This window comes from Vicugna pacos, unplaced genomic scaffold (assembly GCF_048564905.1).
Source record: "Vicugna pacos unplaced genomic scaffold, VicPac4 scaffold_20, whole genome shotgun sequence".
Lineage (NCBI taxonomy): Eukaryota > Metazoa > Chordata > Mammalia > Artiodactyla > Camelidae > Vicugna > Vicugna pacos.
In genome coordinates, this window is record NW_027328741.1 from 29,852,847 (window position 1) to 29,873,074 (window position 20,228).

The 20,228-nt window shown below is 35.8% G+C and overlaps 1 protein-coding gene across 1 annotated transcript in view; it reads right to left on the bottom strand.

The window, feature by feature from the left end:
- LOC140693671 (uncharacterized) overlaps window positions 1–20,228 on the bottom strand; it is a 70,972-nt gene that overhangs the window by 7,017 nt on the left and 43,727 nt on the right. Inside the window, exons 2-9 of the mRNA XM_072957384.1 lie at window positions 7,095–8,218; window positions 5,527–5,612; window positions 5,126–5,245; window positions 4,939–5,020; window positions 4,245–4,283; window positions 3,579–3,644; window positions 2,724–2,787; window positions 1,295–1,362 (exon numbers count right to left, since the gene is read on the bottom strand). Of these exons, the coding sequence (XP_072813485.1) occupies window positions 5,604–5,612; window positions 7,095–8,218 (1,133 nt within the window). The 3' untranslated portion in view covers window positions 1,295–1,362; window positions 2,724–2,787; window positions 3,579–3,644; ... (2 more) ...; window positions 5,126–5,245; window positions 5,527–5,603. The remainder of the gene's footprint in view (window positions 1–1,294; window positions 1,363–2,723; window positions 2,788–3,578; window positions 3,645–4,244; window positions 4,284–4,938; window positions 5,021–5,125; window positions 5,246–5,526; window positions 5,613–7,094; window positions 8,219–20,228) is intronic.

Consider the following 20,228-nt stretch of genomic DNA (forward strand, 5'->3'; position numbering starts at 1 on the left):
GATCAAGGACCTAAGCTTCCCAGTATGGTGGGAGTTGTGATGGGCATGGGAGGATGCTCACTTGGGAGGATGAGATGTTAAAGACACTAACAGTGAAAAGGACAGGGCAAGATGAAGGGCGATTTGGAAACAGGACCACAGAGATGTGACATCTACTTCCCACTGTCATCTAAGTGATACCTACTTGAAAGAAACATTTCTACAGTTAAATTCTATAATGGGGGTTATTTAAATGAAGCACACATATACTCAATGAGTAGATCACATAATTTTTAGAGATTCAGAGTGCAGTAGCATTTTCAGAGTACTTTCTACATCAATAACTAGTATTTATAAATTCCTGTGTGCTAAATAAGTATGTGGAATTATTTCCATTTTGCTTTTAGACTTACTACAGTTTAACGTATTCATTGCACTGATACAGAGTAATTTTTCTAATGAATAAAAATGATAATGTACAACCTTGTTAAAGATTCTTTAATTTCACCATCACCAGATTTATGAACATTTAGGCCTATGTGTCAGGCCCCGTTTCATACCAGCTTTTTCACCAACACCTTACATTGAGGTTATGTTGCATTACCCAGAGGTCAGGAAATGTTCTTTCACACATCCACATCTTTATTAGGTCCTGTGTCCTCCGAGGAGAGACATTCTCCCCACTTTCACATCCTTCCATTTTACATCTTAACAACTAATCCTTCTCTAAACACCTTCTAATGCTTTCCAAACTCACCAGCTACCCCAGGATTTTAACTTCTCTCTTCTGCAACTGTCCTCCACTGTATATAGTATCCAATATTCAAGTGAAGTATGAGTCCTCATTTACAGGTCTGTGGCCTCTCTAGATTACAAAGTATTTGGATTCAGTAGCCTTGTCCTTTTATCACTGTTGCTGCTAGAGTTCCTTTCATAGGACCTGATACATAGTAACCACACAATAAATACTTCCTGAATGAATGAATGAATAGCCAAGGCAATCTTCACAGCCAAGGCTTCCCCAACCCAGCTCAGTATTCTTTCTGTTATATCAAAGAGACTCTGCCCCATGAAACAATAGACCCTGCACATTTTAACAAATGTATACAATTATTAGGAACTATTATTAGAACAGAGACTAGCACTACTGTTCTCATAGTTATGTCACATAAGTAGTGTATTAAAGCTCGTTCTGATTTCTTGTTTATACAAATCAGCTATGTCTGTCACCAGTTTAAATATTAGTAATTTAGAAAACAAAAGTTATTGATTTATCTACTCATCAGAAATCATTAAGACAGATCTATTTACATACCTCTTTTGTCAGTTTATATACCAACTGGAAAAGAAGGGGTGTACAGTCAACTCTGAGAGTATAATTGCCTGCAAAATAAATAAGAGAGAATTTTAATACCTCCAAATGGACTACAAACCTGTATTTAATTCTAACTTTATTTTCTAATTATAAACAATATATAACAGATTTCAAATTGAAGGCATCATTCCTGGAGAATTAAAAATAGGGTGGACCCTACAGATTATCATATTCAGTGAAGTATGTCAGACAGAGAAAGGCAAATATCAAATTCTATCACTTATATGTGGAATGTAAACAAACAAAAAAAGATACAAATGAACTTATTTACAAACCAGAAATAGACTCATGAAATAGAAAAGAAACTATGGTTACCCAAGGGGAAAGGGGGAAGGGAAGAGATATGTTAGGAGTTCAGGATTAACAGATATACACTATTATATATGAAACAGATAACCAACAAGGACCTACTGTATAGCACAGGGAATTATATTCAGTATCTTATAATAACCTATAATGGAAAAGAATCTAAAAACTATGTATATGTATATGTATATGTATATGTATATGTATATGTATATGTATATGTATACAACTGAGTAACTTTGCTGTACACCTGAAACTAATATTACAAATCAAATGTACTTCAGTAAAAAGAAATAAATAAAATTTTAGAATAGACAGATAGGTAGGGAGATAAATAGACAGACAGGCAGACAGTCTGACTAAAACTAAAACACAAGGTGGAAATAACTCTTCAGGAGCCAGAGAGGCTGCAGCACACACTCAGGATAGGAGACTGCAGAAGCGGACTCTGCTGCTAAGGCTGCAGCTCCTGCAGTAACAGTAAGGGTCATTGCTCATTATGGCAGCAGTACCTAGGGGTCTTTGGCAAAGGAAGTGGTAAGGCCATAATGTTCATGTTTTTATTCATTCATTCAATTCAATATCAAGACTTTAGGCTAGAGCATGTCAGTAACTAACATGTGTCCTCTGACACTTACCTAGAAATAACCATAATATGATGAAAGCCTACAGATGCACATGCCACATGTCAGGGTCAAAAGGAAGTCTGTAGTGGGTGCTTATTTCAGAGTTGTTCCAATACATACAGGAACTATTTCTGTATGAAATATTTTAGCCCAACTTTTAAAAATAGCTCCACAGGAAGAATGTCAAAAATACTAAAGTTTTAAGTAGTAATCCAAGATAGGCAAATGGTAAATATACTAAAGAACTTAGGATCAATAGCTTAGTTATGAATCATATTGATTCATTTGAATCATAATAATGTTCTCTCGGGTAAAATGGAGAAATGGAGGTATTATTGAGGCATCTCATAGAAAGAGGATAATCCTAGTTTATGAGTTGGAGTTGATAGACTTAAATACTGGTATACTATTTAATGACAATCTGAAATAAAATTTACCTTCTGTGTATGAGTCTGCATTGATATATGCAACCTCTCTCTCCTGGAGTCTTTTCACATTCTCCTGTAGTTGAAGCAAAGCAGTCACTTAACTCACAGTGTTTACAATTGTGGAAATACAAGCAAAACAAATTAATTCAGTAAAAGAGTGGTTTGCAGGTGCCATTATAAATCAAACACCTATGCTTTTGACCATAATTTTAAGAAAATACTATTAACTGGTTGATAATATTAATGCAATTAAAACAAGAAAGAAAAATATTAGTGATGCTGTAGCCACTGTTCATAGCAGCAGCAGGGAGACCCAGAGGAAAACTGCCCCTGATCCCCTGCACCATAATATGAAGGGGGAAGGCTCGAGATGCTCAGCATCACCCTGGATCTACTGGAAGAGGACTGCTCAAAGTAAGGCCTGGAAATCTGTATTTTTAAAAGGTGTCCCTGGCAATCCTTACAGACATTAAAGTATGAGATCACTTGATGTTGGGGATCCAAGTAACTTTACCATATTAAAAGTGAGGAAGTTGGAAATTAGATTTATCAAGAATTTTTTGAAAGAGAAGATATTGATGAAAAAGAAAAATATAGGAGGGGAGGATAGAGAAAAAACTAGAGGGAGGGAAGAGTGGCTATTAGGACAAAGACATTTCTCACACATACATGCACACACGCACACACATTCTAGAAAAATACAGCAGAAGAAGACTAATGCCATCACACACATGGGAATATGCAGAGAGAACTCTTTTCTTCTCTCTGTTTCTCTCTCTCTCTCTAGCTTGCTACCTTATAAAAGCAGTTACAGTAAAAACATTTAAAGCTGTGAGTGGTCATCCCACAAATGAGAATTCTCACCTCTGCACTTGGCCACATGGGATAGATGACAGCTGATTCTGCTGCAGAGTTTCCATTATGACAGAGCTACAGTAGAAATAAAAAAGATTCCTTAACTATATGTAAAGGTAAATGTGCTGCTGAATATGATCAAGATAGTAGAAAATGGGAAACAATATTCAAATTGTCTTTTAACTCACATGAATTTAAATTAATGCAAGGCATATTATCTTGTATCTTGGATTTATTTTATCTGTATTTTAAGCTGCTTAAATTATAGAAAGACACATGTATTTCTATATACATGTATTCACAAGAAATTACACATTTCTAAAAGTAGATGACCTTAATGAATAAGATCTGATTCATCTAAATAAGTGTATTATGAAATGCATGTTCATAACACCAACATAATAATAAGACTTTGCCATATAAATGGAATCAAATGTGATACAAGTAACTGTGATTTTATTCCCATACTTATTTGATTCATATTATTATTTTAAAGTATGCAGAAATGAGTCAGAAGGAAAGCATTTTAAAAACCAGACACAATAATAAGAAAGATATGACATTCTTTAAATCAATTCTATAAAATTTGAACTCATAAATGATGAACAAATGAGAGGATAGTCACAGGAAAGTGCTTTTTGGTGCACCTGCCTTTAAAAAAATACACAAGCCTACCTTGAACATGTAAGAACTTAGAGTTACTGGACAGAGAGCCTAAGGGAAGAAGATGAGAGAAGGGGGTCTATGAGAGTCACTTTAAAATAAAGCATTAAGAGCCAGTGACAAATGAAAATTAATCATAATTGAATTAAAAATAAATCCTTGAAATTTTAGAGTAATTCAATTTACAAAATCATTGTACTATACTTCCCAACCAGGCACTTTTGTAAATGGTAAAATATACCTATGGTTACAATTTAGTGTGGAATCCATAAAGGAGAGACTATAATCAGAGTATAGTCATCTTAAAAGAGCATGTTGTTTTCCTGGATAGAAGAAATCCAAGGAAACTGTAAAAAATTGAAAATTAATGCCAAGGATCTAAATCAGATTTTCAATAAGCTAATTCACTTGTCAGAAGCAGCTTCCTAGGTTTGACTATTTTCTGAGCTTACAGATTTTACTTACTTATCACAAAACAAATATAAATAGAAACTAAAATATTTTAAAATTAATGAAAAAATTGGTTTGTGCTTAGTAATTAAGAGGTTGTTCTGTTTTGCCAAACTGATGTAAAAGCAAAACCAAACTCTATTTCTTAAATTTTCTTGTTTTTATCCAAATTAAAACAGTATCAGGTAATGGAACACATCTGTGATTACCCTGAGATACATGTTGACCAAGAAGATACGTTTACTGTCTTAGTTACCTCAGTCCATTTGTGAAACCCAGAAGTCCAAATTTTTCTGCATCCCAGCTGGCAAAAATGGCAGTTCTTCTCGGTCTCCAGCCTGTAATCATTGTTAACATACATGGTTAGGTACACCTGCCTAAAAACTAAGGAAAATTCACTGAAGTCACTTTCTGTCATCACTTGCCAAGGAAACATTATTTACCTCTACTAATCAGTTTTCCAAAATTCTGGACAACTTCTTATAAATCAGCAGTTCCACTCGTTAGGTCAATACCTCCAAATACCCAGAAGTCCTGATGATCTCCCAGAATAACACATCTGTCTGGAAAGGAAGGCATTCAAAAGAATGACAACTTAGAATGTATTATAAAGAGCAGTAATTTATGTTTTTAAATTAAACTTCCTCCCGCTTGAGTTTCCTCCATAGAAAACCATCAAGGTAGTGTCTCCTTTTAGAATTTACCTTTTTTTCCCCACATTTAATTATATCACCTCAACCAGGAAAAAAATATTAAGAGTTGATTAAGATTTATCTTCTCTTACTCCTGTAATCTTTGTAAAAACAAAATGTTTTAAGACATTTTAAAAAATTCACCAACTCACCAAGTTTCACAGATCCTCAGGTAGTTCTGATTACATCGTAAATGCTTGTGATTTTCTTGATGTTATGAACATGCATTTTAACCTTCCTAGAATTTCACAAAGGGAACAAATTACTTTACATAGAGCATTATGTCTAACAGGTTCCTTCCAATGTTTTATTATAAGTCTCAGAAGTACAGAAAACTGTTTAATAGGATGATAAATTCCCATATGCCCACCACCTAAACTCAATCATTGTTAATACTGTTGAACTATTTGCAAGCGAGTTGCACAGATCATGACAGTTCTCTCCTATGTATTTAAGAATGCACCTTACGGTGAAATAAAAAAAAAATCAGTATTTTATATTTTTCCTCCCTCATAGCTCCATTGTTGGTATTTATTTAAACTTCAAAGTTATTACTCAACGTGAAAAACAATCTTGTTCTTAGCAATTTTTTTTTAAAAAATGTGTATTTGTCCATTTAGAGCTCAAATCAATTAAGGGATATAAGCCCCAGGTGCTTTTTTTGATAGTTTGACCAGGGAAAATTTCTGTTTCTGACTTTTCTCTTAAACTGTTACTGAAGCTACATGCTCTGTTTTCCTTGTGTCTGTATGTATCTGTTTATAAATCACATTTTTCATTGTGTACCTCTAGAGGGTATTAATACATGAGATAATAAAGTCTCCTATGTTAAAGGAACTCTGTTCTAATTGAGTTAAATAAACACTTTTTAAAAAATTCTTATAAAATAAAACAACTTCTAATACCTTAAGAGTTCTGAAATTTTAAAACAAGCTTCTTACATAACTTATAAAATACTTGCAGAATCCAAATTCACATTGCTAAGGCAAATCATTAACCAACAAGGCTCATTCAACCATTTTAGTTTAATAAAAAACAGCTATCTCCTCTCTGATTCATCAGTGTGAAGTTTCCCTTTCCCTCTACATTTCAAGCCAGTCAAACTAAAGTTCTGATCATGCCGTGCTGTTTCCCAGCCCTGCACAAGCTGTCCTCTGCAGCTGGCGTTTACTGCCTGTCTTGATTCCGTGGAAAACTTACTGTTTGTGTAAAATTAAGCTCAAAGAGCAAATGTTCTGTGGTCATGCCTCCTTAACACCAGGGCTGTTCGGGGTTAGTAACAGTAAAGACTATGGTGGTAAGCGCACGGGGCCATGTAGCAGTTACGCGTTCACCACTGTGACCACTTAACCCACCCCCACAGAAGTGACCGGTGAACTTCGTTCCTTTCCCCCTTCTCTCCTACTCCTTCCCTTAAGTTGACCTAGTATTTTGCATGCACAGTGTTTTGACAGTTATCTGAAACACTGTTTTAAGCCGTCAGTTGAAAAGGGAAGACAAAACGTTACACCTGGCCCGGACGAGGAGAGGGGTGGGGAGTGGCCCAGAGGAAGCCGAACGGGACGCGCGGCCTCGGATCACAACACAGCCCCGTTCCTTCCCGAGTTTCGCAGCCGGGAAAGAAGAGGCGTGGGGCCCGGACAGCATCGGGGCCTTCGTGGGAGGCCGAGGGAGGGACGGAGACCCGTGCAGGGTTGGGGAGGGGCCTGCAGGGACTCACCGTCTGTGCAGCGGCTCCTGACCCACAGCTGGGCGGGCGGCGGTGGCGGTTGAGGCTGCGGTGCCGGCTGAAGGGGCTGAGGCGGCTGTTCCGGCTGAGGGGGCCGAGGCGGCAGCAGTGGCGGTACCGGCTGAGGGGGCTGAGGCAGCGGTGGTGCCGGCTGAGGGGGCCGAGGCGGCGGCGGCTGCGGTACCGGCTGAGGCGGCTGTTCCGGCTGAGGCGGCATCGGCGGCGGTACCGGCCGAAGGAGCTGAAGCGGCGGCGGCTGCGGTGCCGGCTGAAGGGGCTGAAGCGGCGGCGGCTCCAGTGTCGGCTGAGGGGGCTGGGCTGGCGGCGGTGGCGGTAGAGGCTGAGGTGACGGCTGAGGCGGCTGTTCCGGCTGAGGGGGCCGAGGCGGCGGCGGCTGCGTTGCCGGCTGACGGGGCTGAGGCGGCCGAGGCGGCGGTGCCGGCTGACGGGACTGAGGCGGCCGAGGCGGCGGCTGCGGTGCCGGCTGAGGGGGCTGAGGCGGTATCGGCGGCGGTACCGGCCTAAGGGGCTGAAGCGGCGGCGGCTCCAGTGTCGGCTGAGGGGGCTGGGCTGGCGGCGGTGGCGGTAGAGGCTGAGGTGACGGCTGAGGCGGCTGTTCCGGCTGAGGGGGCCGAGGCGGCGGCGGCTGCGTTGCCGGCTGACGGGGCTGAGGCGGCCGAGGCGGCGGTGCCGGCTGACGGGACTGAGGCGGCCGAGGCGGCGGCTGCGGTGCCGGCTGAGGGGGCTGAGGCGGTATCGGCGGCGGTACCGGCCTAAGGGGCTGAAGCGGCGGCGGCTCCAGTGCCGGCTGAGGGGGCTGGGCGGGCGGCGGTGACGGTTGAGGCTGCGGTGCCAGCTGAGGGGGCTGGGGCGGCATCGGTGGCGGTACCGTCTGAGGCGGCTGTTTCGGCTGAGGGGGGCGATGCGGCGGCGGCTGCGGTGCCGGCTGAGGGGGCTGAGGCCTCGGCAGCGACTGCTGGAAAGACTTGTGGGACTCGAAGGCTTTCGCCAGGTTTTCCAGGGTCGCCATGGCGGCCTCCCGCCACGCGGGGACAGCCCCCGGAGTCGCCGGCCCGACCAGCGTCTCCGGTCAGCAGCGGTGGCAGTGAACGGAGCTTGGGGCCGCCAGACGGTGCGGACCCCAAGCGCGCGGCCATCTTGGAGCCGTCCCGACAGTCCCCGCGGCCCTGCGTCCTGCCACGCTCCGCCGGTGGGGCGGGGCCGGGCCACGGGATTGACAGCCGGAGGCAGCGGCTTCCGCCAATGGCTGCCTCGCTCGCCCCTTGGGCTCAAAGAGCCGCCACGGCTCTTGGAGTCACTGCGTTCTTCCCAGCGAGGGGCGGGGGTTACTGCACGGAGATCGGGAGGGAGGTTCGGGGGCGCTGTTGCAAGGCACGGCGAGGAGGGTGGGGAGGGCGGGTGACTTGTGATTGAGGGTCTCTCTCGGCGAGGGGCGTCCCCGGATGACGCATAGCATGTGGCAGGGAGGCCGGGCAGTGGGCTGGGAGCCCAAGACCCCCGCGGGGCGCTTGCCCACCCCGCGGCGCGGGCGGAGGGCCGGCTCGCCGGACAGCCTGCTATAATATGCTGACTGTTACATATTTGGCTTTAGCCTTGTTAGTAGCCTCAAATCATTCCTTGTTCACATTCAGGATCATTACCATAGATAGGCTTCTTACAATCCTCGTACTTAACTATGTTCCCTCATGCTACAGGGGCATAGGCATGCTATACTCACTCTTAGAAATAATCGTTTACACATCAATCCCCTACTCCCCTCAAGGGATTTGCCTATCTAATTCCAATCACTCTCAGTGCTCAGCTAATTTGTGAATTCATAAAGCCCATTACATTAACATAATTCCTTAACACCATGTAATGCTCCTTTATCACACTTATTAAAGTATACTTTATAATAACATAAAAACTCTTCCATGCGTTAAGGTAGATATTAAACAATTAAGTTCACAATATAAAGTTGTAAGTACATATACTTTATATTATGAAAAATGTTAAGGAATTACATACTATAGTTAAATTCATTCATAATTTTTCATAGAAATATGGAAATATTTATTCCAAGTTGGCTCATCACTATATGTGTGTGTGTGTGTATATGTATATATCTTTCATCCTTCATTCACAATATAAGTTCTGATAAAATATTGCCAACAATTAACTTTTATACCAAGAAAGGAAAGAAGGAAGGAAGGAAAGAAGAAAATGGAGGGGTTTTAGATCTCTTGAGATTAAGACATATTAGATAAAGACTCAGATCTGTATATTTGTATATGATAATTATTTTCCTGAAAGTATATAAAAACACATAAAGAAAACTGAAAGCTAAATATAAAATTATTTACAACCCAAATTTGAGGTTAATTTATATCTTCAATTGATATGCATTTTTTTAAATTTAATATTACACTGTTCCATTGCTGTAATCAAATTCATAAACAGAAAACTATATATGATATGTAATCCTCTCACCATTTATAACATCTCTGAAAGCATTTTTGAAGTAGGATATTTTATATTTAAAGTTTTTATCATTAGAAAGGCTTTGAATATTTTAACACTATTAGATTTAATTTACTTCATCGTATTATTTTATCCAATACATGAGAAATAATATCTTATATGGTTTTGATTCATTCTTTAAGTAGTTTGTTAATATTGTGTAATAAGTGAATTCATGGAATATTGTTATAGAGTTAGACATTTTTATTGGAAGATGTCATCTTTTGTAGTATAATAATAAGGCCATTATTGTAGGAATGTGAAGGAGTTAGACAAATCTTTTAGTAAAATCATCACTCTAAAGGGCATATTGGCAATAGCAGAATGTGGTTAAGATCATGTCAATTTTTTGTAAATCTTTAACAAATTCTGAAATCACTCTGGTTGCTTACAAATTTATAAAACACAATTACTTATAGGAAGAACAAGGCTATACTCACCGCATGACAAAGGAATGCTGCTTAATAAATAAGTGAGAAGAATTAAGTTTAATTCAATGAAAGCAGCGTTCTTAAAATATTTTGAATTGATTGGAGAAACAGAGATTTTATGATTATTTATTTAGCAGAGTTTATATAGACATTTATGTGTGTGTGTGTGTGTGTGTGTGTATCCTTCATCTCTGTATCAATTCATATAAGATTTTGCCAAAAAAATAAATTTTAGAGCCAAAAATACCAATCAAAAAGAAAGAAAAGAAGAGGGAAGGAAAGCAGGAAGGCAACTTAACATCAAAAAATTTCATCATTATTTAGAGTAAAGATCTATATCAACTAAACATTTGTATTATGACCTCCACATTCCACTAAAACTTATGCCATTTACCTACAAATATAAACTTTTATTTGCTTCTACAATAAATAATACATAAATTTAATGAAACTGCAGCTCAAAAGACGGAAATAGCATTAGAAATTCAGTCATCCAGTGCAGTAGCTAAAGCATGGGTATGACCTGACTCTAAGCAATCAGAGAACAACCAAGAAAATGTGCCAAACTGTTCGATACCCAGATTTGTTCCCAGGGCAGGGAAATAGGCATATCAAGATAAGTAAAAGAATATACCATGTTTAAAGCTTAATTATAATGCAAAATACATATATATCTATATCTATTCCAAAATGTTAAACTTAAAAGTGGACCAGAAAAAAAAATAAACAAAATTACTTCTATAGAGAAAACAAAGAATAGCCTTGTCTTCTTCTATTAAAGACTGACTAGCCACAAAATATTATGGAAATAGCTATAAAGCTTTGAGAAAAAATATTATAATTCTATAATTGTGTTACCACTAATGTTGTTATGTTCGTAGTTAAGCCAAAGTAATACCAAGACATTCAAAGAATCAGAAGGAATGGTAACTATATATTTATCCTAAAAAATAATAATAAATACTAAGAAAAGGATACTTTTTTAAAATTTAAGAAGTAAGATATGATTATATAAATGCTGTTTAAGGGTATTGAATCAACAGGTAGACAAAATAAGGATCACGTCTATTTTGAAAATATTTCAAAATAAATGCCAATAAATAAAAATAATTCTTAAAATGATACTTCCGTCTAACTTGTTTGATTTTGTAAGTGCATGTTACTTTATATCAATTTGCATTATTGATTATTATATGGTTAATAACACAGATACAATTAAAAGAAAATTATAAAAAAGTTGAGATAGCAAAAATAACTTTCTTTTCTAATATTTACAAATAAAAGATTTAACAGTGAATTTTTATCAATCATAAGTCTTTATATTTTCAGTAAAATATAAAATTATAATGTAGAAAAAAGTAAGCAAAAAATGATTCAAATAAAAATGTTAAGGGGAATAATCGTTTGTAACATTTGCCATCTACCTCTGCTTCGTACTATAACCAATCACAAGCCACTGTAGACGCTGACCTCCAACACTCCCTGAAATTTCACAGTGGAGATCAGGAATGGGGTACTTTGTGCTGTGGGAAAACTGACAAAATAGAGCTTCAGATAGATGTTTTCAGGAGAAGATTTTATAAGCCCCAATTCTTGCATCTCCTTATATCTAGAAGAGCACTAAATTAATTAATGGTGACGTCTGCTCCCCATAACTGGCAAAAGAACTCAATGTGTGTTTGATTGCACATACTCCCCTTCACTAAAATTACATATATAATATTGAATTTCCCCCTGCCTCTTCAGAAAAGGTCCTCAGAGCCATCTGAGGTGCTGTCTCCTAGATTATAGTCCTCATTTTGCCCCAAATAAAACTTAATCCACAACTCTCAAGTTATACAATTTTATTTTAGTAAACAGCATTTATATTAAAATAGTTCAAGACATTGATGTAACAATTGGTGAAAAGATACCTCTGCCTACATAATTTCAAATTGAAATAAAAAAAACTGGGCCACCATGATAATTAATCTGTGTAAGGAGAGACATTTTCAGCATGATGAAAGGAAGATAAATCACTCTAAGCTTAAAACTATGCATCTGGACAAATTAGTAGTTGTGAGAGTAATAACCAAATATACTTCTAGAAATAAAAAGGATGAAAAAAAATTTACACCCACACATCTTCACAGAGAGAATTTCTGGAGGATGTACTTCAGCCCAGTCTGCTTGATGACCCATGAACTGGTCCAACACAGAGGGGAAGGAGACCATAGAAAGAAGCAGAGCCCTGCAGCTTAGTGGGCAGCAGGTTTTATCAGCAAAATAACTTACTTATGAGACTTGTCTTGAGCAGCCACAAGAGTCTCCCTGCAACTCCACTAGAATCTTAAAAGTTTATATAGAAGCCTTAAAATACAGTCCGATGGTCTCGGCAACAAGCACATTACTGTCACAAGGCTGAGTACTTGGTGGGGCTTCTGCAGAGAATGCAAGCGAAACAAATTCCAGTAGTCATGTCCTCTTGATGATCCCTTCAAGACTGATCCCTATCAGGTATAAGTAGTGGGGAAAAAGAAGAAAAGGAAAACAGAGTTAATGACTTCTTGGATATGTAAAACATTTTAAAATTTCTGTGCAAAATTTATAATTAAAATAATGAGTACATTTTTAATGATACCATTCTGGAAGTCTCTATATCAAAGATTAAATTTAGTTAATTATGGGCTTGTGAGTAATATTTTTTCTGTTTCTATATTTCATAATCTATATTATTCACTAAAGATTTTTAAGAATTTAATTACAAAGTTAAAATCATTTCAAATGTATAAAGAGATATTAGAATGGTTATTTTAATAGAAAAATGACAGTGTGAAGCATTAAAAACAATGTAACAACATCAGTAAAGCTGAGTAATTATATTTCTTATGGTTTTCACAAATAAAAAGTTACTTTGTTATTAATAATTATATTTACAGTCTTTGAAAACCATCAGGGATTCTCAATATAGAATGTCTAATGTTCATAAAGCAAAATTGTGTGCATAATTTGATTCTAGGACAAAAATATACATATATATAATATACACACACATAATACCCAGGAATTACATACAAAAAAGAATGTTTAATTCTTTATTTGTTACATTACAGTAAGATTTGATTATATTTTTTATTTGCATTTCTAAATTATGAAACATTTGATACATACAGGTTATGATTATAAAATATTTATCCATTACTCTACCACCCAAACTGAGAAATAAAACATGACATTTCCAATATATTTATCCTTGCTCATTTATGTTGCTTAAAACTAAAACTGATATAACTACATTTTATAGTAATAGGTATTTCTTTCTGGTGTTTCTTTTTCTATATTTTTATTTTCAATAACTTTTGCAGCATGTTTAAGTGTTCCTCTTGCAAATATCCTAGAGATTTCCCCCAAATATCTGAGAATTTATGCATTTTAATGTCTTTTAATAGGAAAATTGACTCAATTTAGGCTTATCCATATGTATTATTGACTAATTTATTTATGACTTTATTTTGTTTTCCACATATAACTTCGTTCATTAATTTTCTTTTTTTTGAGTGACTTTCTTTTGTTTTTCCTTCAGATGTGTTTTTCAGGCATTAAACACCTCATTCGTTATACCACTGAAGATAATTTCATTTATTTCATACTTGTATAATATTTTGGCCTTTTCTAGATTTTAAAATTCAGGATGACTTTTCTACAAAACATTCATTTCAAGAAGCTGTCTTCTAATCCAGTTTTGCCAATATTATATAAACAACCTGTTTATTGTTATTTTCTGATAGTTATTATTCTATCCTACACAAGGATAGTTAAATTTTTTCTAATTATATATTTTTATATACATTTTCTACTTTATATCAAGAAAATAGTCATGTTAACTGTTTTTTATATTATAAGTTCATTATGGTATTTTGCTCCATCTTTGGAAATTAGTTTCTGCTATTTAAAGGATTATCTAGTCCATATTTTGACTTTGTTCACTTTACTTTTTGATATAGCACCAAAGGCATGATCAACGAATGGAATAATTTCTAAGCTGAACTTTAAAAAAAATTACAATTTGTTTTCTTTGCAAAAGACATTGTCAAAAGAATGATAAGACGCCACAGATTGGGAGGATGCATATTCAAAAGATATACCTGATAAAAGGCTATTAGCCAAAATATACAAAGAATTCTAAAAAGCTCAACAATAGAACATTATACAACCTGATTTAAAAAATGAGCAAATTACCTGAGCAGATACCTCACCAAAGATGATGACACATAGCAAACATACGAAAATATGTTCAGCATTATATGCCATTAGGAAACTACAAATTAAAACAAGAAGATACTACTACATATTAGACTAACCAAATGTAGAACACTGACAACACCAAATATCCTGCCAAGATGTAGAGCAACAGGAACTCTTACTTATTGCTGATGGAAATACAAAATGATTAAAACAGTTTGGAAGGTAGTTTGGCAGTTTCTTACAAAACTAAATGTGCTCTTACCATAAAATCCTTCAAGTCTACTCCTTACAGTTTACCTAAAGGAGCTGAAAACTATGTCCACATGAGAACCTACACAAGGATATTTATATCAGATTTGTTTGTAATTATCAAAACATGGAAGCAACAAAAATATCCTTCAGTAGGAGAATGGATAAACCATAGCACAATCAGACAATGGATTATTATTCAGTGCTGAAAATAAATGAGCTATTAAGCCATAAAAAGATAATATAGATCCTTAAATGTATAATGATAAGTGAAAGAAGCCAATCTACAAAGGCTATGTATTATATGATTCCAACCTCATGATATTCTGGAAAAAACAATACTATGGAGAGAATAAAAAGATGAAAAGTTGCCAAGTGTTATGACAAAGGGAAGATTGATTAGGTAAAGCATAGAGGATTTTTAAGGCAGTGAAACTATTATGTGTGGTACTGTAACAGTGGATAAATACCATTGTACACTTGTCCAGACACATAGAGTATTCAACACCAAGAGTGAGTCCAAAGGTAATTATGAGTGATTATAATGTGCCAGTGTAGATAAGTATATATTTATATATGCTGCTGGGTCCTATAGATCCCAGGACATGGGCTTACTCTGGGAAGAATGATTGTTGCATCAGGGTCTTGGTCCTCTCACATATGTAGATATAGGGTAGACTGATAAAAAAAGAATGTCTGGATATTGAGAAACTCAAAATTAAAGTGAGAAGATTTACAATAATAAAAACCAACTAATCCCTTGAAGATTTCTAGATTAATTAGACAAAAAAGAACAGGGAGGATTTTCTTATAGAGTTTCCAACCTTTGTCTAACAATTTGTACACCTCACAGAATATATATTTTTAAATGTACATATAAAAATGACAAAAAATAACTATATAGTAAGTCAGAAAGGAAGTGTCCACAAATTTCATAATGCTAAAGTTGTACTATTTTCATAAAAATAAGTAAGATAAAATTTAAACAACAAAAATGGCTAATTGTCTGGCTAACTGAAATTTATGAACCTTCTTTTTGAAATTAACTAAAACATGTACTTTATTATTAAAGCCCTTAATGTGCTTTTATTTTTATCCTATTTATCTCTCTTTCTTCACTACGGAGTATCCTGAGATTTTAAAATGCATTCTCCTGCTTTTCTTTATAATTTCTTGAACACACTTTTATATCAATAAAATGATATCATTTAGTTTAAGTTGCCATTTATATTTATTAAATGTTATATTGTTGTTCAATTTCCCCTGAAACATTCTCTTTACTGCAATTTTTATATTTAGAATTATTAATTTTTATAAAACTGAAATTTTTAGAATGGAACTTAAAAATTACTCCATTAATCCATTTTCCAAAAAGTGGATATTTGAGTTATTTACAATGTTTGATTACTATAAGCAATGATGTTATAAACATACTTGTATATTTATCTTGGTGCGCACTGAACACAGGCAGAAGGTTGAAGGTAACTTAGGAAAGTAATTGCTAGAGTTCGTGTGTTGAAACCTTTAATTTATAAGGATATTATAATTTTCTGAAGTTAATGTAATAGAGGAGAACAAATCTGACCCTATATTAGATCTGTTCCTTTAGCTTTCACCACTGTGCCCTGTTTCCTAGGCTTGGTCTTGCTAGCTTTGCACTCACATAAAGATAACAAGCTGTAGAATAGAGAATAACATTTGTTTGTTGGAGGTTTACAGGGACACCAAGAACTGACCCACATGGACAGCTGCAAGAACAAAGAATTTCTACAGCAAAATGTTTGCAACAACCAACCATACACCCTCCCTTGTTTTTTGCTTGTTTGTTGTTGTTGTTTGTTTTTGTTTTTGTTTTGTATAAAAGAAGCCTGTATTGTGACTGGACCTGGATGTTTCTCCAAGACATTATTCAGCCATCCTCTAGGTCTGCCAACTTTCCAAATAAAGTCGCTATTCCTTGCCCCAACACCACATCTCTTGTACTTAAAGTTTAAAGTTTAAACTTAAAGTTTCACGTTTGGGTAAGTGTTTTTCTAACTTTTCTGCTAAATGTTACTGTCTAATATTTATGGCTGGAATTTACACTCACCTAAATTTCTTCAAGAATAACTTGACTATCATTGGCTGTGTCTTTTTCCATATAAATTTTAGAGTAAGTTTGTTGAGTACCATTCAAACCTCTGCCAGCATTTAATCATAGAGATTAAATCTGTGAATCACTTTGGTAAGATTTTATATGGTTAAAATATAGGCTTTCCATATTCATGAAGAAGCTATATTTCTCCATTTACTTTTGTATCTTTAATGCATTTCCACACAGTCATATTTTTTTTTCTGATGGCTCACAAGACTTTTATTTGGTGAATTTCTTTTCTTCATATTTTCTGTGGTTAAAATTGTATCTGTTTATTGCATTTCTAACATTTTGTTTCTAGGCATAGAAATACACCTGATATTTAGTCCCTGAAAACTACTCTTTTATATCTATTTTTTTAACATAAACAGTTTAGATTATTTCTTTCAGATTCTAGTAAATAATACATTTGATTCTGTTTCTTACTAAGTTCTTAAGTACCTCCCTTACAATGATGAATGGAAGAGGTCATAGAGGATATTGTTACCTTGTTTCTAATTTTGAAGTTAATGTTTTTACCTTTTTTGTATTAATCACAATAGTTTACTTTGGGTGTTTTTTTTCCCAGATATTCTTTGTCAGAATAAAGAAGTTCTTTCAGTTCTTGTTTTCTAAGAGATTTTTATCAGGAATAGTATTGGACTTTAATCACGTACTTTCTCTGCATCTTCTGAAATGATCAATTGCTTTTCCCCTTGTAGTTTTGTAATCTATTAATGTGCCATACTACATTAATTTATTGTATACAGGCAAACTAATTTGCATTGTTGGAATAATCCCATTTATTTTTACAGGTCAATTTTGCCTACAGATTCTTATTTTTCTACTGTATTTACTTATTTTTGTTCTGTTATTTTGTGATAGTAAATATGAGACAGTTTACGCTTTAAGAATTAAATATGCAATGCTGAATCTCACTTTTTTCATAAGGGGTACATGAGCTCAAACTATTTAAATTGTGAGTTATGAACAAGTAACATTTAGTCACCCTGTGATGAAAGAGTCATGGTGAAAAAACGCCCACTATAAAACTATGTAAAGTGAACGCTAGGTCCTTGCTTCACCTAATCCACATAACTGGATATTTACATTTGCTTTTCTCACAGGAGGGTACATCCTTCTTTTAATTTTATATTTATATATAATATGCTGGAAGGAGCATACTCTTGTCAGAGATATTATAGTTACTAATAATTTAATCTAATTTTAAAGGGGTCCATGTCAAAGTGTACCAAATAATTACTTCCAGAGATTTGAGGTGTGACCATAATCACTGAAAATACACAGTTAATTTATGCCAAATGACTTTCTATTATTAATGTACATATGTACATGAAAAGGTTGTTTTAGTAAATTTAGTACATTATACAAGGACTAACAATACAAAGGTCCCTAAACATTTAAATTTTCATTAGTAATATATTTATGTGTGATCATTGTTTTAATCACGTAATACTATTTATTGCTCATACGTGATATACCAAAATCATGAAAGACATAGCTCTAAGAACTAGAGGTGTATAATATAAAATAAGAGTGTGCTTTATTTTAAGGAGTTAACAGTTACATATTAATGGTTTTAAGTCTAGCATATATTTCTTTCTCTTAGTGGCCTTGAATTTTTATATTTACATTGCCTATTTGTCATTTTTTGAGCCAACTCAGATGAAACACAAACACAACTCTAAAAAATTACCTAAACACACTGACACAACTTTTTTTAAATCAAGAAGCAACTCCATCACTGTCTTCCATGTTTATGTAAACTGGTTAACTACACAGGGAGCTTACAGGGCCTTCTGAGGAGAATAATTTGCCTATACTTTGATGATCACTTAAGAAATTGTCATGGATACATTTGGTAGAATATAATCATTCATATTATTACATTTATACCATTGATGTTTTCACTGTTTCTGCCTTTGTTGCTTGGTTCTTAAATTATAGTTAAATAATGATGAAGAATCTGTTTCCTTAAAACAGGGAACACATATTTATACTCCTGTAAATATTTTTGAATACAAGATCTAAAAAGAAAAACATATCTGATATTGCAATCACTGTAAAACACAGATTCATTTGTGTATGTCATCTATGGGTCTGCAACAAAACATCCCATAACTTAGAGGCTGATAAAGATAAATATTCTTATGCACTGACTAATTGTTCAGCTGGGGTTCTAACTCAAACTGCTGACCCACTGGGCCAGCTCTGCTGAGACCTCTGATGCCCTCGCTTTTGTTTAATTCTAGGACATGGGTTCAGTTCAGGTCTAATCTTAAGTGCCTTTGATTTGTTTGAAACCAATCAGCCTACTCAGCATGTCTTCATGGTAGAGGTAGAGTACAAGAGAGAAAGCCCAGTGCATAGGCACATTTCAAGCCTTGGCTTGCATCACATCATATCTGCTGATAGCCTAAGGGCCAAAGCAGGTTACAAGTTCAAGCCCAAAAGTAGGAGAAGATAAATACTCCTCATGTGGAAATATAATGGCAAAGGATATTCTAATATGCACCATAACCTTCTCTGACCTCCACTCAAAAGTTCCCCACTGAAAATTAGAAGCTTATTTGTAATGGTTAGTAATTTTAAAAAAGATCTTTTTTAGAAAAAGGACTCTATATTAACGCTTTCTATATCACTGACATTTAAGACAGTGCTGGTCATGTATTAGGCACTCTCTAAATGTTTACTGGCTAGCTGGCTGGGTGACCTGGTGTCAGACACATAGACATGTTATCAATATAATAATGTCCAACTAAAAGAAAGTTACATTATTGTACCAAGAACTGGATTGTCTTGCCCATGCAGTTTTTAAAAAATATGCATATAAAATATAATATACAGTATAATTCACTCAGTTCACAATATGAAACACAACAATGAAGGTAATATTCCCACTGGATATTCCCCATTGACATTCTCTGATGTATTAACTCTCCTGGAAGGAGTTGCATTAATTACTAGATATTTAATTAGATTTTCACTAATGGTGTAAACACAATATGAAAATTCACTTTGATTTGCATTGTCATTTAGATTCACTAATCAACTGAGAGATATGAACAATCATGGCAGGAGACTGAAACTTCAGCATTGAGGGGTTTTTAAAATATGCTTGGCATCATTAGATGAACATATAGTCTCGATTACAGAATGTGAAATTCCATTAAATTACCCCATATGAGTCAATGCCCAGAGGAACATTTTTGATCAGGGTAAAATAACTCATTTTCTAGGACCTTAGGATGGATAATTTCATATTTTAATGAAAAGTAACATCATGAATACTCTTTATTCCTTCACTGTAAAAGGCAGGAACTGTTATTCCCCTTCAGTAAGTATAACAGTTACTTGAAAGGATAAACAGACTTTGAATTTAAAAACTAGAAAAATTCTTTGTTTTTGTTTGTTTGTTTTTGTTTTTGTGATTTAGATTCCACGTATGAGTGATCTCATATGGTATTTTTCTTTCTCTTTCTGGCTTACTTCACTAAGAATGACATTCTCCAGGAGCATCCATGTTGCTGCAAATGGCATTATGTTGTCAGTTTTTATGGCTGATAT